General features: G+C 39.1%; 1 protein-coding gene across 6 annotated transcripts in view; it reads left to right on the top strand.

Annotated features, from left to right (window-relative positions):
• The window catches only part of ARHGAP26 (Rho GTPase activating protein 26), a 453,586-nt gene that overhangs the window by 245,451 nt on the left and 181,996 nt on the right, over positions 1 to 26,139 (top strand). For all 6 annotated transcript variants that reach the window (XM_075209689.1, XM_075209691.1, XM_075209688.1 and 3 more), the window contains exons 14-17: positions 1,558 to 1,632; positions 18,344 to 18,431; positions 19,706 to 19,764; positions 22,636 to 22,741. In XM_075209689.1, coding sequence (XP_075065790.1) covers positions 1,558 to 1,632; positions 18,344 to 18,431; positions 19,706 to 19,764; positions 22,636 to 22,741 — 328 coding nt within the window. The remainder of the gene's footprint in view (positions 1 to 1,557; positions 1,633 to 18,343; positions 18,432 to 19,705; positions 19,765 to 22,635; positions 22,742 to 26,139) is intronic.

The raw sequence follows: 26,139 nt of genomic DNA, 5'->3' as shown, positions 1-26,139 counted from the left end.
TATTATGTCTTTAGATTAGTTTCCTAAAATGGGCGACTTGAACCATCATCGACTGCAATAAGTAATGTGCTGTGTTCGTGCTTAGATCCAGCAAGCACATGACTGACCCTCTTATCCATCCATTCACCAGTATATTCACAAGGGCCCCAGTAGGCAGGTGGTTGCTAAGAATGTAGTGTTAGGACAGCTGTGACAGTGGTTCCTGAGCTTGAGTGGTAACCATAGACTTAGTAAAGAAAATGCTACTGTTCCTCCGGTTCAACTTTTCAAGGAATCAGAGAGAATCCTCACTATTTATACAATTTCATATAAGCAAAAAAAAGTCAAAGAAAAGGTAAACACACTAAATAAAATGCCCTTACACTTAAAATATTATTTATGTAAAAAGTTGCTGAATAGTAGCCAACCCATGTTCTGTGATGTACAGTATATTTGGTCTCTTTTACTGCAGTATCAGCCATCTTTTGAAAGAATGCAAAAATTGCCTTTAATGGCCAGTGTTCGAAGCAAAATCTGTTATACAGGCCATAATCTAAGCCCTTGATTTGCTGGTTTAATGAAACAATCAGAGCCTAGTACGGGGGCATTACAAGAAACCTGAGCTGAATCTAGATTATTACATTGGGTGCACAGAAAAATTTAGAAACCAAAAGAGTATTGGAAAAAAAAAAAACTGGAAGAAGAGTAAAAAACACGAAGGCTTATTAGGTTTAACATATTGTGGGATGGGAAATATGTATTTTTGCTAAGGTAACCCTACCCCATTACATACAGTCCTTAAGGAAGAAATAGTTGTTACCTCCCACTTGTTCTTCTAGTCGTCACTTACTTGATTAGTAGGCAGAAGGCAGCAACTAATGGAGATTGTAGTAGCAATTAAATCCTATCTACCAGCAGCAGTTTGATGGTGGCAAGGAGGAAATAGGGCTTATTAGGAGAAATAATAGGAGAAATAAGGGACCATGCTTAAGGTTACTGTGAATAGAAGGAGGGAGCCATACTGTGGTTATCCCAGAAGCTGATTATAGAAGCTGTAAGGAGAGCCATGCTGCAGTTTTAAATATAGTATCATTAGTGTCAATAATTATAATGATGAAGCACTGTATACATTTTTTTCCTGTGTATGTAATAAGTGTAGTGCATCTTTTAATATAAAGTGTGTCATTATAACTTTTCGGGGGAACTTTTTTTTGTGTTTTTTTTATTTGCATAGATCACTATGACTAGAAGCTACCATTTTGTTTTCTTAAGCACAGGAAATGTAACCTATGAAATTCAGGATCAGTGCAGAGCTGTGAGAGGCAATAACCTTTGTTCAAAATATCTCTTAGGCATATGTCTATTATAACAATCAATATAATATTGTACTGTCTTGCTGTTTTAGTATAGCTGCAGTGCATTTTCATTCATAGCAAGAAGAAATGGAAAGGCATTATATATTTTTTTTCCATCCATGCAGTGCTTTATTGTTGTTTCATAGCCTTAAATATTATATTAAACACTTTGGTTTTTCTGTCATTTTCATACATAAATCATACCGCTTTTTTTTCCCTACAGGAATCAATGAGCAAGGTCTTTACCGAATTGTTGGAGTCAGCTCCAGAGTTCAGAAGCTCTTGAGCATTTTAATGGGTAAGTGTTGGTCAGTGGGAGAAGTGTCACAGCCATTCTCCTGCAGAATGATCACAATGTCGCTCATTACTGCCACACTTTACTTAATAAGAGTAATATTCTTTAAATACATTTTTATTTTATTCATATAATCCTGTGTGATATGAAAGTTCTCTTTAGTTTGTTTTGTTGTACATAATAAACCCACTTTACCACTTTAATACCAGTATGCAGCATAGCACTGCTAACTTTTTAGTCTTGTTTTTCATTCATCACTTCCTCTTACTAGCTCTGAACACTAGACCTTGGCAGACCACAGCTCTCCATTTATTAATACAGTTTTCTTTAAGAAATCCATATAGTGGTAAATAAAATCGCATCATTTATTACACTAAGGCCGGGGACTGGAGAGCAGCAGAACAAAGTTTTCCACAAGAATGGATGTGGACATCGCATGACAGAACAGTCTAAATACACTATATGGCCAAAAGTATTCGGACGCTTGACCATTGCACCAACAGGGACTTTAATAATATTGTATTGAAATACATATGCTTTAATATGGAGTTGGTCCCACTTTTGCAGCGATAACAGCTTCCACTCTTCTTGGAAGGCTTTCCATAAGATGTTGGAGTGTTTCTGTGGGAATTGGTGCCCATTCGTAGAGCATTTATGAGGCCAGACACTGATGTTGGACGAGAAGTCCTGGCTCGCAATCTCCGTTCCAGTTCATCTGAAAAGGTGTTCAATGGGGTTGAGGTCAAGATTCTGTGCGGGTCAGTCAAGTTATTTCACACCAAACTCATCAAACCATGTCTTTGTTGTCTTTGCTTTCATGTTGAAATAGAAACTTGGTATGCTGAAGCATTAAGATTGCCCTTCACTGGAGATAAGGGGTCTAGCCCAAAGCCTGAAAAACAGTCACATACCATTATCCCTCCTCCATCAATCTTCACAGTTGGCATAATACAGTCAGGCAGGTATCTGACTGCCAAACAGAGAAGCGTGATTTGTCACTCCACAAAACATTTTTCCTGTGCTCCACAGTACAGTGTCTGTGTGTTTTAAACCACTCCATCTGATGCTTGGCATTGGTCTTGGTGATGTGAGACTTGCATGCAGCTGCTTGCCCATGGAAACCCATTACATTAAGCTCCCGTCGCACAGTTTTTGTGCTTACATTGATACCAGTGGAAGTTCGGAACTCTTCAGCTATGGAATTAGCAGAGCGTTTGTGACTCTTACGCCCCATGCGCCTTAGCAGTCGTTGATCCCGCTCTGTGATTTTATGTGGTCTTCTACTTTGTGGCTGAGTTGCCTTTGTTCCTAAACGCTTCCACTTTCTAATAATATCACTTACAGTTAACTGTGGAATATCCAGCAGGGATGAAATTTCACAAACCGTCTTATTGCAAAGGTGTCATCCTATCACAGTACCACTCTTGAAGTCACTGAGCTCTTCAGAATGTCCCATTTTGTATCACAAATGTTTGCAAATGGAGACTGCATGGCTAGATGCTTGATTTTATACACCTCTGGTAACGGGTCTTGAAACACCTCAATTCAATAATTAACAGGTGTGGCCAAGTACTTTTGTCCATATAGTGTATATCCACTTCCTTGCCGCAAGGTGAGTTAAAGGTGTAAGAAACAACAACTAAATGGCAACCTTTATCCTGATAGATGGGGGGGGGGGGGGGGAGGTGGGGAACTTCCAACCCCTTAATTTGCAAAAAGGAACAGGACACCATTAAATGTTTGTCATATATAAAACAGCAGTATGATTGAGGGTAATGGTTTGCAAATAATCATAGTTCATATTAATTAAATCATATGAATGTTAAGAAAATATTTCCTTATTGCTTTCTGTGGTGTGTTTCTATGATATACAGGTCTGCTCATTTCAGCATAGAACTCCAGATAACAGAAGAATAGCTGTATTTTTGTAAATCATTTTAAACCATTATCTTGACTAGAAAGGCCCTCACCAGTGAATAACAAATATTGTTAATTGATCACCTGTTTATATTATGCAATAGATTGTGGTATTCTGCCTTATTCAACACTTGCAATTTGTGTGATATCAGCAATTCTCCATATGAAGAAATGTGCAAAGTTGATGTAAAAACAAATACAGCTTATGCAGCACCACTTCTAGTCAATTGGTGGCAATGAAATTCACAACGATATGCAAAAGGTCTAGAACACTGGAAGGATTGGCTGTGGATTTGGTTATTTTAGAGAAGAGTGATACTCTAATGACAATAAGATGGCATGAGCAGTTTTTCTTATAGTAACATAGCATTTTAATATTTTGCTTACGGAACAACATCAACAACAAAAATCTGCATTATATGTGTTCTTCCTTAGACCTACGTGTTAATGTTCATGATTACGAAGCAAGGGGTTTGAAATAATGACAATAGTGACAATGACATACAGCACTGTTTCCTAAGAAGAAACTTTCATTGTCTTTAATTTATATTTCTGTAACTAGCATATAGTTATCTATTCTTTATTGCAGTGGTTGACAGGGAACGTTTTACTGTGTCTGCCAATGTAGTCACAGTAGCGCTTTTTCTGTATCATTCCCAATTTGACCTGTTCACATTGCATCATTTGAGATACCCCTCCCGCATCACCCTCCCCTATGGTTACTCACCCCACTGCTGAGGCTCCTACAACCAGCAGGATTGAATGTGCCTGACTACTGGGTTTGTGCTTCATTGGTAACTATGCTGTCTTTCTCTCGTGCTGAATTCCAACTGTTGCCTGAACTGTAAATAGCTGCTGAAATACATATCTGGAGAGGATGCCAGCATCACTGCTCATGGCTCTCTCCTTGCATGGTGTCTGCAACAGGTCAAATAGCCACTACAAAACCATCCGGTGGCCACCTTTTTGAGATGCTTTAGGATTTGCTTTCATGATAGATTTGTAGTTATCTTGTGGTTTTTCTTCCTCAGTTGCAATGACTTTTCACTGTGCTGCAACATTCGGCCATTCTAATTCGTTTGTGTCAGCAATCACATTGATATACATTTCCTTGACCAGCAAATCGATCTGATCCTATTCGGATGAACCACACAACTAGCCATTGACATGAAGACTTTAATAGCCTGTGTGCAATGTGTATAAAAATAGCTTTCTTGAGGCCAGTTTTCAGTTGGTAGAGATGTAGGGCCTGATTCATTAATGCACATAAATGCCGGTATGTTCCGTATTTTACGTAAAATCACTCTGTGCATGCCCAGAAACTAACAATATGACAGAGAACGCAGGAGTGTCCAATTAATCTTTGAGCGCAAAGGACCCTCCTACAGCCTGCGATTCCAGGGGCGGAACGGGAGGGAACAGGCGTATGCACATAGTGATTGTACAGTAATGGTATTTCTAGCTTGTGCACCCTAAGCAGTCTCTGATTCAAGCTTTGGGCATCTCAAATATACCTGACTTCCAGTTGTATTACTTTCACCAGCTACAGGTCTGTTATACGTGCTGATTACTAATGATAACGGCTGTGTATGTATGCTAGAACATGTATTTGCAATCAGGAGCAACTGTAAAAATGCTTTTTATGTACAGTAGACATTCATAACATCCTAATGTATTTCATGGCAAAAAATTTAAAATGTCATTAATGTCTATAATTAACAGGTGACATAAATAGTTTGTGACTTGATATTCCACATACCGGTATGTTTTGGACATATCCTACAGTGTATTGTCTGTTAGAGCAGACCTAGACCCCTATTCATCAACAGATATTTCTTCAAATCTGCTCCTTGTTGAATACAGATGTGCATATATCCAATATATGTACATTTAAAAAAAAAAAAGCAAAAAAACGCACATTACATTCGTTGATGAATCGGGTCCGTAATCTTTTATGACTTTGGTGCCTACTGCCTAATAGCACTGATTTTCTTTATATCTCAGTCTAAAATAAAATACCATTTTATCACAGATTTTAGAAGGATATGTTCAGTAAACCCAATACATTTTTCCTTGGTAATTCAGTAGCTATAGTTTATCTTGTTTCCTTGTAGTTGATCATCTTCCCATAAATGTCCTAAACCTTTACAATACAGAGAACGCCAGTACTTCAATTATGCCAAGGACAGGATTATCTGATCAAGATCATTTCTACAATAAGGCTGATTCTATCTTCTATACAAGTGATTACCGTCAGTAATTGGATTACAATTCAGGGTCATCTTTCCTCCAGAAAGCCTTTAGGCTCAGCAGCAGATTGCTGTAGCTGGTAATCTTAGCAACAGTGGTATCGGGGAACAAGATAAAGTTAGCCTTAAAGGTACATCCTTTTCTGTTCAGCAATAAACGTTTATACTTTCCCAAAATAGCAGCTATTTCTGCTTAGAATTTACTATTAAGATCCTACGACAGCTGATCTACCAAACAAATTTGAACACATCACAAATAAATATACCGTTAACAAACCATGAAACAGGAGGGTAAGATGAACCTGCTTGCTAGAGCTTACAGTGTAAAGGCCCTGTGTGAAATCTCACATAAGGCAAAAGTGTTTGTTTTGTACAGAGTTGCAGGCGCATGAAAGGGAGCAAGTGTCAATCATGACAAAGGAACAGTTTCAGTCATTTTCTATTTTAATATTCTGTTTCATTTTTGTAGTAAATTTTTTAAATGCATTTATTTTTTCTGTATATATTTTAAAATATATATATATTTTTATTGCTTTTATAAAGGTCCTACTTTGTGACTGCATATACACAACATTGAGTCATGCCAGTGGCAAATAGTCATTATGTGGTGGCCATGTTATGATAGATGAAACGCACACATACTTGTTTTTATTGCATTGTGAGGATCCATGTCTGGAACATGGCGTATAGGGACACCCCTTTCCTAATGTCCTGTAGACAGAACAATCATAGGGGTATGTGTAGGAACGGTTTGTCACCAGAGTTACCACATGAGATTTACACTTTGATTTTGCATAAAGTACTGACACGGACTGCAAGATGGGGAAAGTGACATGTATTTTGACTGTCTGAGGACATTCACATGCCCGCTTGCACCGGCACCTAACCATGAAGGCTACAGCCCTATTCAACCACTTTGCATCATTTCAACAAGTTTGATCGCTCTTTAAAGCGGTTATGCAGTTCCTTATGTAGAATTTCATCCCCGACCATTTCCGATCTTTCAGTACGGATGGTTCAGCCATGAGGCACGCAACACAGTCTCGCTTTCCGGGCACCCGGCATGTCTGTATAAACCTCATCAGGTGTTTCTCCACAGCCTGGACCTCCTCTCTGTCCCAGGATTTCCTCCGCACTTTTTACCTGCCTAGCAAAACTGCGTGCTACACCTACCTTTGGAAGCCATGGCTGGGTACTGGTCCCGTGTTGCCAGGTCCATAGACCACTTCTCTTCTGACATGGTAGTGTCGACTAAACGCTTGTCCACTTGTCCCTCTGTCATGGAGGATTGCTCATCATCCGATATGTCACTCTGTAGCTGGACCGGTTCTGAAAAGAAACATATGTAAATGACCGAGGTATAAGTCAAAAATATTCATTAGACACCAGATTTTCCACTTGCCACCCGGATCAATGTGCATCTCGTCCAAATTCTTGCCTTTGAGTACGGCCAGTCTGTCACTGTCGAGAGCCATTAACAGTTTGCTGATCTTGGTGAGTTGGAGGGTACCTTCTGTGAGGCGGTAATACTGCCGGTGCACCTGATGTCGTGCCCAAGGAAGTCTGCCAACTGATCCAGTTCTGTGCCGTATAGGTTGAGGACCTTTACGAGAGAGTAGCAATGTACTTTTGAAGCTTCGTGGAAGACAGTGTGCGGGGATGCTTGGTCCTACACTCTCGGGCAAACAGTCGTATGCAATCAGAGCCTCTGAAATGTGACAAGGCAGCTGGTCTGGCAAACATGTAGACATTTTGGCTATCCACTCCATATTTGTCACGCTTTTCTGCGAGAAGTTCCATTGCAGCTTGCATGGCTGGTGTCAGCAGGATTGGGACTTTACTCTCTCTTTTTCGTCGGATTTCAATTTGAGTGAAGTGCCGGCAGAGCTTCCTCTCAACTTCGGAAAGCACTAGGGACACAACTTTGTGGCGATCAGAGGTATCACATGCTACCCTGTTTTTCTCCAAATGTATCATCTTTTCATGTCATTGTATGTTTTTTTGTATGTATCATTATCCCCTTAATATACAGCACTGAGTACTATATAGGCACTTACTTTAATTATCATCATCTTTTATTTCTTGTGGTTGTGAGCAAACAGTTTAATGTCAATGTTTTGTCAGTCAGTTTTTTCTTTCAAAAAGTTTTTGGCTTTTCTAGTTATAGTTTTGCATTTTTGTGTAAGCAACATTGCACAGTGGACCATTGTTCTGGTGTCTGCTTTTACAGGCTTTTTGCAGTGATATAGTGATTCTTCTTCGTATAATATACAAAAGAGTTTCCTGGCGCAGAAAAAGTACTAAATAATAAACTTGTAATTTTATTGGATAACTTCCTCACCATTTATATGGTTATACCATATGGATTGAAATAGACAAATTATATAAAATTACATCATATCATGGTCTGGACCAAATGATAGACCAAGAGGGTCAAAACAACATATATACAAAAAGTGATGCTGCAAACTAGTTAATAAAACACAGTGAAGTCCAAGATAAAGTTCAAAACTTCATTCCTTTAGAGCGAGGAATATGGCATTAGTAATGTAGACTCACCCCATCGGATGGTGGCTGCGAAAGGTAAACTATCCAGTGAAAGAAGACACCAATAGCAGGAGAATAGATCCGTACCCTAATGCCAAACGGATCGGGATCCAACTCCTATGGGTCCCGACTGGAGCGGTGGCTGCTATGCATGTAGCACGGGACAGACTCCCAGTTGTGAATCACCACAGCTTCCACTTCCACCAGCACTAAGGAAGGGGGGATGCGAACATAGATGCAGACCAGAGTAGTGGCCCTCGTTCTGGAGCTAGCTCCAAAAAAGGATAAAATCCAAAATACTTCTCCAAGTGAGTTATATTCAAATCCGACTCGTTCTCCATATAGGGCTTCATCAGGGATTAAATTGAACCTTTTACTGTTTATTGTTTAATTGGACCTTTCACTGTTTATTCTTCTTCGTATATCTGACCAGGTTTTGAGCAGCTCATTCAGAAATTTTTGTGAGACTTCAAGACTCTGCATTGCCTTTTAACAGTCCTCCTTAACTTCCATTTCTTAATGATGTTTCTGAAAGTGGAAATGTTAAGTTTGAAGCATTTAGATATCCTTTTCATATGCTTCCTCTGATTTGTAAAATCTGTTGGGGTGCGTATTAAATCTGTGTGTAAAGTCTGACACGCAAATAAATGTGTGTATATATATATATATATATATATATATATATATATATATATATATATATATATGTATATATATATATATATGTATAGGGTATAGTGCAGCAAGTCTGGAGTGAATAAAGCTGCCAGAGGGAAATAGGGAACCCCTATCCCTATATAAATGCAGATATATTTATAAAAACCTTGGCGCTGTCAATATAGGTAAAATATGCAATTTTATTATACAACACAATGTAGTAGTTCTGCCCAGAACAGTGTGGTATGAGATAAACAGGTAAATCACAATAACCAAAAGATTGCTGGTAAATCTCAAATGGGCAATCTCACAATAAATGCTTCTAAGGTTACAGACAATATGGCAATAGTTCACCTGGTAGTAATTCCCAAATGTACAGTCTCGCAAGATTGCTTCTAGAATTGCAAACAATCTGACAACAGTCCACCTGCATTGAAGCAGGGGCTTGTACATACAGATGGGCAAGTTGAAAGTATCAAAATGATCCACCCATTGTAGACCCTGTTTCATAGGTGGAGATTATACAGTTCATAAATGTGCCAAAGTCTTCAGCACTTGGTAAAAAGATAATCAGTAGTAGATCACATCAGCGGGTAATGCAGAGATTGATTGGTAGAAACGGAAGAAAGTCTTTGGACTTACAGTTGCAGAGGGAGAGGCACCTTCCAATTCTTTTCCTTGTGCACAAGGTCCGCTACGGTGTAACGATAGTCGGTGGAAGCGGTGATGTCTCCATTCTTAGTGCGCGCCTGCGCAGAAGGTTCCTGACGTCCCGGCTGTTGCTAGTTTCCTTGCTTCTTACTGAACAGGCTGGCGATACACTCCAGCGCTGCAGCGGCAAGGGGTAAATGATGTGTAGACAGATGGATGGATGAATGGAGCAGCTTCAAACTTGCTCAAACAATGAGGATGAATAAAAGATAGGAAATTTGTGTCAGTTATTCCAACGCGTTTCCCACGCGTTCGGCGGGCTTCCTCAGGGATATAGCAGAGTATATACTGGTGGTCCTTAAATAGTGATCAAGGGCTTGATTCATCAAGGTACGCAAACTCATGTTTCATATTTTGAAATGTAAAAATTACCGATATGTCAGAAAAGCAAGAGATTTCCCATGTGGGTTGCTCTCTTAAAAACATACCACACAAAGATGTAAATGGCCATTCAGGGGAACAATTTATCATGCTCTCAAATAAACATTAGCACACATCAGCAGACCTCGGTGATACAAATTCACTTGAAATGAAAGTTAACACGTACAGTTAAAAAAAAACACCACAATACCTTGCAACAAAAAATTTGAGTGGATGATATAATTGTAGCAGCACCACATTTTTTGAGCAGATGGCGGCGTTTATGAATTGTGATCTGTACATCAGAGCACCAACATGGCAGGAAAGGAGGCAGTTTGGGACAGCTACTTAAAATGTTACATTTGTAGACAACATAAGTATAATATTTATATAGCAACTATTCTCCTTTATATTTATTATAACTTTTTTTTTTTTTTACCACATTTAATCTGTTTGGTTTCTTGTGCATTACCTGACTCTCCTAACACAAAGCTCTTATCCCATTTGTTTTATAAAAATACAGAAGGTTAGTTATTAATATTAGAGGTTGGAGGACAATTTTCTTTCATGAAAAATGATCATTGCAGGTCTCAGAATATGGAGCGTATAGATGTGGGCAGTGCTGAGCTGCTGCAGATTAGACGTTTTACAGGAGCTGCTGCTAGGTAAAATAACAGGCTCTCAGTGGGTGGCCTGTCCTCTATCTTATTGGTAGCTGTTTTAATCCCCAGTTAGTTCTGGATGGTTACAGAGACCCATAAGAATGACTGACTGTATGTTAAGTGGAACTAATCTCAGGATCGCATCGATGAACCTGTGTCACAGGCTATAAATTATCAATGGATGCTATCCAGTTCTATTTGCAATATGCTTCTTTTCCATCCAGCTATAAGAAAAGGCAAAATTGAAACAAAGTTTCTCTCATAGCACCAGGCATTAGTTTGAACAGAAAAAATAGCATCCTGTACATCTGAAAATGAAGGAGACCTGCAACAGGCCATATGCACAAGACATATTTGTCAATAGTTCATTATGTTATAAACCCAATAATGGTTCATGCTAAGAATGTAAACACGGCAGGTGAGTGTGGGATGGATAAACAGTCTCTTAGCCGATCTCTTAGTTTGTCACTACTGTATGCAACATTTTTAATACAGTGTATTTGGGGTCTATTTATGACCGATCGTGTTCTCCTCTCCTATAGGAGCCTGTCCCGGCAAATAGTTTATAGTAAAGTGATCACGATCACTTAACTTATAGGTTCTAAGGGGCATATTTAATAAAGCACGATAGTGCTTTTAACGGGTCATTAAGGTCCCACAGTGTCCTCCGCAAATTTGTTAAGGGGGCATCCATGATATCTGCTGCTTTGCATTCCTCTTCGTTTTTGGGAGCAGTCACCATTCAACAGAATCTAACAAGTCCCGAAAAAACATTTTTTTCGGGAACTTGTCATGTTAATGTACGCCAGCTGAAGCTGGCGTACATCATCCGAATTGAGGAAATCTAATACTGTCAGCTCTGCTCCGAAGAGCAGAGCTGGACAGCGCATGTGTGGAGGGATCACATGATCCCTCCCTGTCACTCAGCGCGCGCTCTCTCTGCAACTATCGTTGCAGAGACAGAGAGGGGATCTTGGAACTGGACATGCGCAATTGAAGAGTGAAGAGAAGACCCGAAGACAGCGCTTCCGAAGAGGGGGGTAAGTATGATTTTTTTTATCACCGAAACAGCAGTTTTTCGGAACTGCTGTTTCTGTGCAGGGCTGTACATAAATGGGAGAAGTAGTTCAATCCTTATCATTGCGATAAGGATTGAAAACTACTTTTCACTTTATGTGAATATTGATAAATGTGCCCCTGATTGCCTGTGCAGATTTTGCGATTGGGAGAGCACGGAGCCTGTTGGGAAAGGATCCGCAGAGAGGATAGGTAGAACGGCTAACAGCATTTGCAGAGGGAAACTTGATGAATAGTGCATAATCGAAGTCCCCATAGGTGTTTATGGGAATTGGATTTGTGAACAATGAGGCTATTATTATAGCCGCATTACTAACGAATGCAGTAATCCCCCTTTTTTGAAGTGTGGGAGGTAACCGGAGCACCTGGAGGAAACCCACGCAAACATGGGGAGAACATACAAACTCCACACAGATAAGGCCATGGTCGGGAACTGAACTCATGACCCCAGTACTGTGAGGCAGAAGTGCTAACCACTAGGCCACTGTGTTGCCCATCTGTGCCTAGTCATCTGTAAAATGTAGTACAAGACCATATAACCAAGGGCCTTTGTGTGATGGATATTTTGTCCACCTCTATTATATAGCAGTGTGTGTCACTTTTTAATACATATATAGGTAAAATAATTGAAATCCCCACAAGTGCTTCTCTATCCACTGTAGCTAGATATATCCATAAGAACTATACACCAGTTGAGAAAAAGTGATTTGTGAAATATAAATATGGTATTATCCAGCGCTGTTTAATCTCTCATATGAGTTTATATGAGAAATTGAACAGCGCTGGTTAATACCATATTTATATTTTATAAATCATTTTTTTAATACATATAAGCAGCTGGTCACTCTGCAATATTCTGCTATTAATAGTTGGACAGAGAGAGAGAGAGAGAGGCCTGACTCTTATCTCCGGCATTCCATATTAGGAAACTGAAAGAAACACATCTTCATGAAGTCAATGTTTGGAACCTGTCGTGTCTGTTGACGTCAGGATCAGGTCCTCATAAAATGGGATGGTAAACACCAGAGAGAAAGTAAACAATAGTTCATACCTTATTTTTCCATTTGCCTTCGCCAGGAAGAGGAAATATGTACAAAGGAAGCAAATGTCAAAAAGTTTTCTTAAAAATGTGGACTGGTATACAAAGTTGATTACTGCAGTATTTAGTGAAACTTTGAATTAACAGTTCACTTTTCAAAACACTCTTCAACAAAAAACAATTGCCGTATATACTCGTGTATAAGCCGATTTTTTTCAGCACATTTTTTTATGCTGAAAAGCCCCCCTCGGCTTATACACGAGTGAACTTACTTGTCCTCCGGTCCCTCAGTCAGGGAAACTTCCTGTCAGTGGAACGCACATGCGTTCCACTGCGGAAGTAAGTAAAAGGCTGAACTGATGCCCCACCATTTTCTGTTTGTACTGTCTTGCCTACTGCTAAAGGTATCTGTCTGCATAGGAAGGGGAATAGACTTATTCAGCCACTGCACTTAAGCTCTGTTTACACTTAAGCACTAGAAGTGTGTCTGGCCGCTTTGCGCCAACAGCTATCAGACTCCATTGAAAACCGAGGCACAGAAAAGCAGCCAAATAAAATTGTTATGACAAGTTGTTGCTTGTTCACAGTGTAAAACATGCTCTAAGGAAAGAACCTACTCTTATTTTGAGTGTGTAAGTGTGAATTAGCAGGAGTGTTTGCAAAAGGGAGGAATCTTGCTGCTCTGTTTTTCCTCCAGTTTATGTGCAGTTTGTTCTCCATGTTCAAACGCTCTTTCAGCAATTGTATATGAACAATGAGATCTTAAATGTAGCTATTCCTCCCCGTTGACAGCTTTTCTCTCTTTCTCTCTTTTTCAACTTAGGCTTATACTCGAGTCAATAAGTTTTCCCAGTTTTTTTTGTAGTAAAATTAGGTGCCTCGGCTTATATTCGGGTCTGCTTATACTCGAGTATATACGGTAAATGTGCCAAACTGTGTGAAGCTAAATTACAAGCAGCATTAAATAGACAGGTAATAAAATCTTTCTAGATGGATAGATACTCTGGCAGAAGACATTCTTGTGTCTGGTTTATGTAAAAGTAAGTACAATTAGGTAGTGATGCTGTTTTTGGACAAATTAACTGCATAATCAGCAAAAAAAATATCTTGGAAAACCAATAAATTATTCAGGACTCAAAATGTAATTATCCGTTCATATGTTTCCCTGTCTTAGTGTTTTTTGAATGTTTATTTCAGAACCATGATTTCATAGTTTTATTTGTTTTGTTTTTATTTCTTCTTCATGGTGTTGCTAAATTAATTGGTACTGCAAATGTATTTATGGCAGACCTGTGAAATGAGGTTCTCAAGAACTTATTTATGTATTGGGCATATGGTGAAATGCAATTGTGGAGTTTCTAAAAACAAACAAAAACTAAAATAATAATATCTTATTATTAGTATATAAAATAATAGCATAGGATAAAGAGCTGTCAAAATAGACAGTCACTTAGATAGGTAAAAGCGGGACTGACCAATAAGTATAATGGGTCAGATTGGAGGGAGAAATAAGAGATGACACAAAGAGACGTGGAAGCTTACAGGACACACAAACTACACTTAAAACATTTACTCAGAGCTCCACCCTGGTTACTCACCAGTGAACACATGCAGGAAAAACCATTTATATGGTGAATATGGGAATAGATATAGTATCTGCCTTACCTTATTGTACACCACAGAATCTTTTGTGGAGAGCCCCTAGTAAAGCAGCCCATATAAGAAAGAGAGAGAGACCGTATGCAGGGAGCAGCGGCACACCATTATGTGTTAAAGGAGCGGAGAGCCACACCATGGAAGTGTCAGAGCCCAGGGGCAGACGCTACATGAGAGATATAGTGCAAGAGCCCAAGTAAATGAGTGATATTACCCCCACTCAGGAGGGATGAATTGTGGCCGATTGCATAAGAGAAGTGCCAGAACCAAGTGAGTCATAATATTTCCGCAGAGGGATAAATTAATTTATGCTATAAAAAAAACAGCAAAAAACATTTTAAGTGTGACACTTATTTTAACATAACCATGTCACTCACTTAAGAACTCTGCAGTAGAAGCTAGGGGTATATGTGAGATGTACATATCTGTTTCTCTTTTTAGTTTAGGATCGGTATCCCATGTATTGTGCTGGAGTAGAGAAGGCATGGGAAACCTTACAATGCTCTGACACACGACTTTCTGCAACAACTATTGCAGTGCTCCACTATGCAGCAGCACCTGTTTTCACACTTAACAGACATCGCTGTAAAAAAACAAACAAAAAAAAACCATGTGTGGGGGACCCTTGGTCACTTACACTCTCACTCAAGAGCTAGTCAGGGCAAAGGAAACGAGGCAATTATTTACCTACCTATGCACCCCAGGACCACACACATTGGGGGTTGCACTTAGAAACAGACATAGGATCACTCTTTTTACCCACCCTCCATTTGCGAGCAAGAACAACATCAATCAGTGTAGAAAAGAATTTCTATAAAATTTACACCAGATGTTATCTTGCCCTGGAAGGCTCCAACAAATGTGTCCTAGTACCTCTGACCGTGTTGGAGACGATGTGGTTAAATAGGTAGTCTACTCTACATCTGGTGGTCTTTCTTGGACCAAAATACAAACTTGCTACTATGCGTTCTCATTGCACATGGCGACAAATCCACAGATTATGGTTTGTCATATTATTGTTCGCACCACATGGTTCAGCATATTATTATTTGCAAACAGATCTGGTGAATAATGTATACCTGCTCTGCGGTTTATATTCTATTTATATGTTGTCCATCAGAATGAGCTCCTCTTTTATAATGGTCAGTTAAGGTCTAGCATAGTAATCTGCTAGTTATAGGGGAGCTATACTGTATATATTAAATCTGAGGCTCTCCCATCGGCATGTATTTATTTGTGTATATTTATATGTGCCACGTCCAAAATATTTATTTGTATCCACACTCCTTTTGGGTGGATGCTTTGTGATGGAGTCCTGACTACTAACTTTTGAAGTTGGCTCTTGTGGCCATGTGACTGGCCACAGGAGCCAGTCACATATTTCTTGATGTAGACCGTCACAAACTGTCAAAATTGTACAGGTGCCTGCAATGCAAACTTTGTGTTAGCATTAACCTTGAAAATGAGTTTCTGAAAGGACATTTAAAAAACACCAAAGAAAACATTTTAACTGAAAATCAATTATTTTACATTAAAAACATTGGCCTGTATTAATATAATATATATATATATATATATATATATATATATATATATATATATATATATATATATATATATATCCGTTATAGTTGCAATTGATATTTAATACCATACCCTAATTCCACAATACTAACTCTATACATTAATACAATTGGGCTTTTATGGTTATGTCTGCTTACTGTGTTGCATTGTTAAATTAGTTTAATGATAGGACTATGGAAACAAATGTATGTACTGAAAATAAAATGCAACCCTTTTAAGCTGCACAGGCTATTACATACTTACCAACCTTTGGTAAGTTCCTTCCGAGAAATCCCAGGCAGGGGGGCATGGTTGGTGGGAGGGGCGGGACGCGGTAATATTACTGCGCCATTTTGGCTCCACCCCCGCAACAAAAAAGCAGATTTTTTTTCCACGGGGGCGGGGCCAAAATGACGCAAATCGTGTCATTTTGAGGAGCAGATGCTATATGCGGGATATTTGCCTGCTCTCCTGGGAGACCAACCCGAGTTTCGTGAGTCTCCCGGACATTCCGGGAGAGTTGGCAAGTATGGGCTATTGTGTCATCACTTCTGTTCAAGTAAAGGTTAAAGATGACTATTTGAGTACTGCAAACTATCTCTTCCTCTTGTTTGAACTACATATGATGTAGAAATTAACAGCTCAGATTGCAAACAGAATTACCTGAAAATGTGTAAAATCTCTGCCTAGTCTAGAAATGAAATTAATTAAAATGGATGGACTGCAGTGTGCAGAGCTCACCCTCGTATGTGCTATAGAGAGCCCTCTGTCCTGAGATGTGCTTGGTAATGTTATGGAATAGGATCTTGAAGAGACAGCGTTAGTCAGGATGAACGCAGGCTTTTCCAAATGCGGTTGGAGTGTTATTTTTTTCTTTTGTTTTGTTTTTCCTGCTGATGTAGAAAAAAATGCATCAATATTTGGCATTGAGAACATTACAGTGCCAGTTTGTGATGTGATTTGTGTTGCTATGGATTTCATATCTTTGATTTGTTTTCCCCCTTTTTCTTTTCACAGTGAATGACTGCATGCATATGCTGTATGTTGCACGTAGACATAGGTGTCTGTCATGTGTCCTTTTTCTTGTAAATTGATACCCTTTCTTTATTTATAATCCAGCTTTGGTTATGGATAATATTTTATTTTCCTTTGTAAAATGACTGCTCCCAATTATCTTAAGCGCAAAGATAAACATCTGTCCATATACAATAGTTAATTCAGCATCTTTACAAAAATCTGTCAAATTAAACCTGTAAATCTATATATGCTGTGCATTTCTTTTTTTTAAGGGGAAGCACAGTGACTCAGTGGTTAGCACTTCTGCCTCTCAGCACTGGGGTCAGGAGTTTAATTCCCAACCATGGCCTTATCTGTGTGGAGTTTGTATATTCTCACTGTGTTTGGGTGGGTTTCCTCCGAGTGCTCCGGTTTCCTCCCACACTGCAAAAAACATACTGGTAGGTTTATTGCCTACCTAATTATAATTGCCTAATTATTAACCTTAATTAGATTGTGTAAGCTCCAATGGGGCAGGGACTGATGTGAATGACAAATTTTCTCACCACAGCGCTATGGAATTTGTGTCCCTTTATAAATAAATAAATAATGACAATGAAGGTTTGAAAGATTTGTGTATGGTCCAGTGTATAATCTTCAAAAACTTTCTAGTACAGCATCTTCAGTACTAGGAAGGATTTGTTCATTAAAAGGTAAGTGTCACCTACAGATTGGCTTAAGTGAATCCGCTTGTTGCGTGTGTGTATTTATGTATAGAATCTTACTGAAATTTTAAAAAGATAGTCTGCATTCTTTAACCAATCAACAATGCTATCGGGCTATCAAAAGCCCTATGAGTGAATGTACACACATTCCACTGTGCAAGCACCTGGGGTGATGTGTCTGACAGGGCATTGTAGGATTCCGCTTAGAACACAAGTGACATGACTGGTACACTTCTGATTTCAGGTTTTTTACACTCAAGTTACTGCTTACAGCATTCTACCAAGCTGATTTGCTCAAACCGATCTGTAAGTGATACCATTGCCGTTTTATTTAACAATTACTATATGTTATTCTCTTGTTTCACCTTTATTATATTTGTCTTAATCCTTTCACAAAAGTTGTTGTTGGTAGTCTTGTCTTTTGGGGTTTTTTGTTCAATTACATGCATCATGAAACCGAACGCTTCCTCCCATTTATTTTTGACCACTTTAGGTTTTGTTGCCGAGACACTTTTTTTCTTATATTGCTTCAAGAATTTATTTTTTCCATTTCAGATCCCAAAATAACCAGTGAAGCAGAAATGGAGGTCTTTACGGATTGGGAGATAAAGACAATCACAAGTGCTTTGAAAACTTATTTGAGGTAGTTTAAAGATATGCTATACCAAATATGTAGTTGTATTGAAAACCATAGATGTGTATGGTAGTAGTGCACGGTCAATGAAAGTGATTCTTAAGCTTAACTGACTGGACCCTAGTTTCCACAATGACAGAAGTCTTTGACCAAAATCCCCCAAAACATTAAAGATATGCAATATTAAAAAAGGGCAGTAATCAGAATTAGCACATAATGTAGAACGAAACCCTTGACTATTCATTCCTATATGTAACAAATCTTTTAAAATTACATTGCTACCATATCTGATCATGTCTTGGAAATATTTCCACATTTAGAAGTATGTGCCAATTTGTTGATGATATATGGGTTTGTGTAGTTAAAATTAGTAAATCCCCCCCATGTTGTTTTTAACAAAGTGCAGCTAACTGAGCAGTCTGAAAACAGTTTATATACTAAAGGCCAAACCGCTCAAAAAATCAATGTTTTTTCAAAAGGCACATTAAACATCGCTGTCCAAATTTTATTTTACATGTTGAAAATGCACCGCAGCCCATGTCCATGCTGGCAGTTGTAGTGGCACAAGAGCTGGCATTATATTTCAACATTTTAACCCTGGAATCCACCAGCAAGGTGGGGGGGTCCATGAGAGATGCAGTGCTGCTTAGCAGTGGCATTGGTCTATAAGCTGACATATAGTAAAACCAGAAGGATTACCAGGCAGTTTGGTCTAATCTGCACTTTGGAATTTTACTTTCTGGATAGTAAGTTCTGTGGTTGGGAGTTGAAAACTGCTGGTGGTGTGTGGCGGGTTTAAAATTGCCAAAAGTTGCTTTTTAGTAAATTTCCTCCTCTCCGTAGATTTTCTAGTTATTTTTTTTGTTTCTCTTCCATCGCTATATGGCATATTCTTATACTATTAGCGTACATGTTGCTTCTGCCACTACTCATTTGCTTTGGATGCCATCATGAATTAAACAGAGAAGTGAAAATTCTAAAATGTCTAAAATAAAAAGCAAGCATGACATAGACCGTTTTTTTTTTTACCTATATGACGGTTTTCTTTCAGATTCCATATCTTACAGTAAATTCTGTGAGAATGAATCATATTTTTACAGTATTATATAACTACTGTATTTCACTTCACCACCATTATTTACAAATGTAGTTCTGAAATATATTTATCTGTCTCTGATTTGTATGATTGATGCACCTTCCTGTCCATTAAAATGTAAACTGAATTGTGAAGTACGTTCTCTTGCTTCTGAGTAATGCATGTCTTGTACACTTTTATATTGCAGGATGCTTCCAGGCCCCCTCATGACATATCAGTTTCAGAGAAGCTTCATCAAAGCTGCTAGTAAGTTTTCCATGAAGTGACCTTTTTGTTAGAAAACCTTTTCTGCAGAACTGTCTGTCAGACACACAGCCAATATGCAGAGCTTTGTCTCTGATCTTACTGCTGTTGTTGGAACTTTTCATATCCACTGGGACACATGTAATAAATTGGGCTGTGTACTGGAGCTAGCTTGTCTGCGTGCGGGGTCAGGTAGAATCTTACATGAATAAAAATGATCCAGCTAATTGAAGATTCATCCTTGTGTGCGCTGGGTTAGCCATTCTGCAGAGTTCCCCTTATGTTTTCACATTCTTAATGAAAGTGACGGCTGTCACAAACTGCAGTATAAAGACTTCATTTCTTCTCCCTATTATCTGTCAGAGGGATGGCAGTATTTAAGGAGACTATATAATGTGTGTATGTATGTATGTATGTATATTTGTTTATGTGTATTATTTGTATATCCTACAAGTAGCTTTTACATGTAAACATTTTACAGCCTGTCTCTGTAAATGTGGGTCTGTTCACAAAGGAGGCTTGTAGCATTCAAAGGAATACTACAAATCTGTTGTTTGGCTTCACCTGATATCCTATCATTATATTAATAGTAAAGCCTTTAGAGTTACCACATGAAAGAAAAACGCCATGCTGAGTAACCTGAATTGTGTCCGTATCGCAAAATAGATGGCAGAATGGTGCTATAGGCTTCAATGTGTTTTTGCTTTTATTGTGCGTGTGTCATTGGGTTCCTAAGCTAGTAACATTTCACAGAAGTGTGACCAAGTCCTTGCAACAAAACTCAAAATTTCATGTGACAAGTCTAATGTTATTGTGAGAACTTGCAACTGGCACAACCCATGAAAGTAAATTAGATGAACCAATCTGTTGTCTGCCATCGTATGTATGGTTCTGCAGGAGGATTTTTAACTCAGACCATTAGATAATCAGCCCCTGATGACAGACTAGGCTGCAGCCTATGCGTTAGGCTTTTTAGGGGCAAAAAAAATTTGGGGGTGTAAATTGTGACAGAATTAGAAACTAAACTTTATTTTAAATTGTAGTAGAGAATAGTTGTTCTCCGAAGTGAAAAAAAAACACATGAAAAATGTAGCAAGCTTTTTATCTTGAAATATTCCCATGGTAAAGGCTGAAGACAGTAAGCCATCCTTGGACCGGTGTTTGAGCATATAAGTGAGTAGGAGAGACAAGGAGGTTGACAGGCGCAGACGTGGCTGCCCCTTTCATATCTACACCCTCAGTAGCCCTTGTTCATTCCTATGTTCTGATATACAGTTCTGGCTTTAATAAAATAAACTGAGCGACAAAGATTGCCATAAAAAAAATTTGGAGTGCGGGAGGAAGCTGGAGCACCCGTAGGAAACCCACGCAAACATGGGGAGAACATACAAATTCCACAAAGATAAGGCCATGGTTGGGAATCGAACTCATGACCCCAGTGCTCTGAGGCAGAAGGGCTAACCACTAAACCACAGTGCTTTAACCTTTAATGTGGTATTTAGCCTTAATCAATCCTCTGAACGATCATCCGACTTACTCTATTATGCTGGTACTAAGATCAAATAAGTTTTTGCTACAATTTACTGTTGATTGTGTCAGCAATCGTAGATTTTCAGTGATAAAGTTGCTTTATACGTATTCTGTTGCACAAGCACTATTCTAGCTCCAGTTTTATTTTGACTGCTCTAGAGTTGTTGAAGAATAAAAGAGCAAATAAACTCATACTATGAGAATAAATATATATATATATATATATATATATATATATATATATATATATATATATATATATATATATATATATATATATATATTATGTGTGTGTGTGTGTATATGTGTATGCGTATGTATATATCTCACAAAGGCTGAGCTGAATAATATATATGAAATAACTGGAGCATCTGTAATTAATTTGATATGTCCAACATAGTCTTTAACGTCTATGCAGCAGTTTGCTTTGTTAATTAAGAGATGTTGCTATCATTACTTGGTTGGAATTTGAATGACAGCCTTGTATACTTACTGTCCAGAAATGTGCTATGATTGGTTGGTTCTATATGCACAGGCAGGGCCAGTGATGTCACAGTAACTCAATTTCTTGTATTTTTGGCTTTTCAGCCTCTATGAAAACCCATCAGGACACACCTAAATATGTGGGAGGAGCTTTAGCTATCTGTCATGGAGCAGGGAGGTTATACCTTAATGTGGAAAGTAACACATACTTGCCAACCTTTGAAAAGAGAATGCCGGGAGATCCCGGCAGGGGGCGTGGTTGGAGGGAGGGGGCGGGGCACGGTCAATCGTGTCATTTTGACCCCACCCCCATGCCGAAAACGTTATTTTGTCAGGGTGGGCGGGGCCAAAATCACGCGATTCATTGTGAATCACATCATTTTGCAAAGTAAATTCCAGTATGCAGGATACTTGTCTGCTCTCCCGGGAGTCCAGGAGACCTGTCCAGATTTCGGGAGTATCCCGGACATTTCGGGAGAGTTGGCAAGTATGATGTAACACTGAAAAATGTATATGAGCTCCATTGTTCATATATACGAAAATTCCAATTTTGGGGTTTACTTGTCCTTTAAGGTTGCATTCAGTAAGTTACAGCACAGTGAGCCAATGAAAGTACACACCCACTGTTCTGTACTCGGCCAATGTCTCAATACTACATGTTGCAGGAAATAATTAGACATCTGACCAACTATAGCAGTTGTGTCTACCTATATCAAATCTCACCTGTAAATAATGTTTCCTCTATGAAGTGAGAAAAATACTTTTATTGTTACTTATAGTTTGTAAAAGTGTGTGGTCCCAAGTTTGTCATATATATCTCCTCTTATGAGGATAATGTACATTTCTTAATTCTCATTAAAGAGCTAGAAAACCAGGAATCCCGAATAAAAGAAATCCATTGTCTGATCCATCGCTTACCAGAGAAGAACCGACAGATGTTGCACTTGTTAATGAAGCACTTGGCAAAGTAAGTTTTTGTATTTTTACTATACCTGAAAATGAAGTTAGTGTTTTAAAGAGTAACTGACACTTTGTGCCTTCACGTTGCATGTTTTGATAATCTTACTCTGTGCATATGCTAAACTATTCCCTATCAGCTGCTAACTAACATTGAAGAGCATAAAAGTCTCTAATCTCCTTACCATCAATTGATGGATTTACAGAACATATCTCCAGCATACTGCCTTACTGTCCATGACACTTATTTGGTGTAGTGTTTCCACATTATAGTCCTATTTTATGCTGTAACACCTGAGTGGTGGGGACACTTTAATACACAGCTGGGAAATATATCCTAATCTTTGTTACTAGTTCTCAAAGACCACAATCATTCCCAATATGGTGTACATTTTAAGGACATATCTTATCCACAAATGACAAAGGTGAACTGATTCAGTTGCTCACGTGCTATGCTTGAAAAATGTCCAAAGACAATCTCCTTCATTACTCTCTTCGTCCATAAACTCCTGCACTGATGCAGTCCCTCCACATCCAACTGCCCATCACCGACAGAATTAAATCACAAAACATAGCTGTCTCTCCTATTGTTCCCCATCTACCCCTTTTTTTTCTTTTTTTTTTTCCACTCCCTGTACTTTCTGGGCAGAGATTTACTTTCTCCTCCATATCTAGTCTCTGTACGGTGGTCTTTCATTAAATTGCAAACTCACAATAGTGACTGGGGATTTGATTGCCGTTTTAGCCAAGGAAACTGCTCAGGAAGAGGTACTAGAGCTCATTTGATCCATCAAGTCTTGGCCTGCCAATGAGTTACTATAAAATTTATAAAGCTCAACTAAATCCACATCTCGCTACCCTAGCAACCATTTTCCTTTCTGCATGTAAAATGCTTCTGGCTGTTGATGCTGAGAAAGCCTTTTATAGGGTTGGAGGTACATGGATGCTGTTCTCAATCAATTCAGCCTACCAACATAATTTGTCCTTTTATAAGGGAGTAGTCTATAGAGGTGTTCTTTATCCCTTCTGCTTTATGCATTGAGCCACTTGCCCAACTTATATGTTTAGTTTCGGATAGTAAGGGTCTTGCCAGAATATTTCAATATTGCCACACCAATTGGAGACCCTCCATCTCATTCCCAAAACAAGAGGCAACATTTGTAAATGGAAGCAAGTCCCTGATTTTATCATTATTGCAGGCTTTGTATGAAGCAAACTATGTCCCACTGTTGGTACAAAAGACATTATTGTCTGGAAAAACCCCTCAAATTTTAGGGTAGGACCAATTAGTACTGTTAAAAATCTAATACCTCATCTGCTCTACTTGATTAATTCACTACCCATCACAGTCATATGCCAAGACATAACTTAGATGTAGATGTTTCTTGTCTAGATTTTAATAAGGCTTCTGACACTATCCCACATTGCAGACTGTTAAATAAACTCACAAGCTTGAAATTGGATTCTAAGATGGTTGAATGGGTGAGATCTTGGTTGCAGGATAGAAAACAGAGTGTTGTAGTAAATGGAGTGCATTCACAGTAGGGAAAGGTTAGCAGTGGAGTACCACAGGGGTTCGTACTTGGACTAGTGCTTTTTAATAACTTTATTAGTGACATTGCAATTGTATTGAAGGGAAAGTATGCCTTTTTACATATGACACAGATATGCACCAGGAGGGGTAAAACAAATGATTGACGATCTAGTTAGACTAGAGGATTGATCAGGAGTGTGGTAGCTACAGATTAATGCCAACAATGCAAAATTATGCACTTGGGTTTCAAAAACACAAAGATTAAATATAGTATTAATGGCACTATAATGGAAACTGTTGAGAAGGAAAGGGATCTAATAGTCACTATTTCAGGCGACTTAAAGGTAGGTAAGCAATGTAACAAAGCTGTCACGAATCACCCTACGAGTAGAGTTATCAGAACCTGTTGTTGACGAGAGCTTCACCTATAGTAATCCCCTTTCCCATAGAATCATATATGTTAGCTGGTACTCGGTTGTACCCAGGACTTATTCTCGAGTAGTGATAACTCAGCTTCATTAGGTAGGTACCACAGAGGACTTGACAGTGGGATGCTGAGCAGAGATACTCCTGGACCAGATAAAGCAGGAACACTGAGTTAGCAACAGGATGCAGTACCAACCTCCACCAGTATTACAGACTGGCAGTGTGGAGAAGAGGATGGTGTAGTACCAGCTGTGGCCTGTGTGACATGGAGCTAGAGAGCAGCACAGTGTCAGGGAAAATGCTGGAGCAAGATAGAGCAGTAAATCTCTACTGTGAAACACTGCAGACACAGATGAGTCTGATGGAGCGAATAGCTGGCACCACAATCCTGCGGCAGGGAGGAGATCTCTCAGACGAAAAGGCAGTCGGAATCCAGGCTGAGGTCAGGGCCACGAGCAAACAAGTAAGGTCAGTGTTCAGGCAGAGGTCAGGGTCACAAGCAAACAAGTATGGTCGGTTTCCAGGCAGAGATCACAACGGGTATCAATCAGGAAAAACAGGCAGACTATTCACAGAACCAGGAGCACAGAGAAGCAAGCGTGTGAATACTATAACCAGCAAAGGCAGTGTGAAGCTGACATGTATTTAAACCAGTAGTAGCCAATCAGGGCAGGTGTCAGATAGAGCTGCAGGTGAGAGGAGTTCAGGTGATGACACCCAAGCTGAAAACAACACTGCAGCCAAAAAGAAAACAGCAGTTACCTGCTGTTCCTAACAAAAGCAATGTGAAAGGCAAGTCAGATTCTTGGTTGCATAGGAAGTGAAATCAGTAGAAGAAAGAAGGAAGTAATAATGCCACTGTATAAGTCATTGGTTCAGCCTCATCTAGAATACTGTGTTCTATTTTAGAGGCCATATCTCCAGAAGTATATAAATACATTAGAGACTATATAAATAAGGGCAGCTAAAATGGTACATGGCTTACATCACAAAACTTACCCGGAAGGACTAAAATATCTTAATATGTATAGTTTAGAGCAGAGAAGTGCCAACCTAATTAAGCAATTTAGGGCTATCAGGGCATGGCTGGATGCAATTGTACACTAGGAAAAACTGCTTAAATATAATTTTAACAATTTATTATCCCAACACCCAAAGGTGTTGGTAGTAGCCGGAGTGCTTGCAGTTTGGGGCTGTATTTTCTATGTGAGGGAGCCACACCCTTATTTTGCAAGTCCGGTTTTTCTTAGGAATTCAGCCTCGAGCTGGACAGGCTATGACTGTGTGACATTATGACAAGTGGACCCCATGCTGCAGGTTTCCCTGTTAGTGTCACCAGCATAGCCTTTCACAGCTTAATGCTGGTAGTGGCTTTTGCAAGGGGACGCCACCATGTTTGTCACCGCCCAGTTGCCGTTACCAGCCTAGGCTGCTGCAGGGAACACACT

This window comes from Mixophyes fleayi, chromosome 4, assembly GCF_038048845.1.
Source record: "Mixophyes fleayi isolate aMixFle1 chromosome 4, aMixFle1.hap1, whole genome shotgun sequence".
Lineage (NCBI taxonomy): Eukaryota > Metazoa > Chordata > Amphibia > Anura > Limnodynastidae > Mixophyes > Mixophyes fleayi.
The sequence above is the reverse complement of the archived record's forward strand: the minus strand, read 5'-3'. Positions and strand labels throughout refer to the sequence as shown.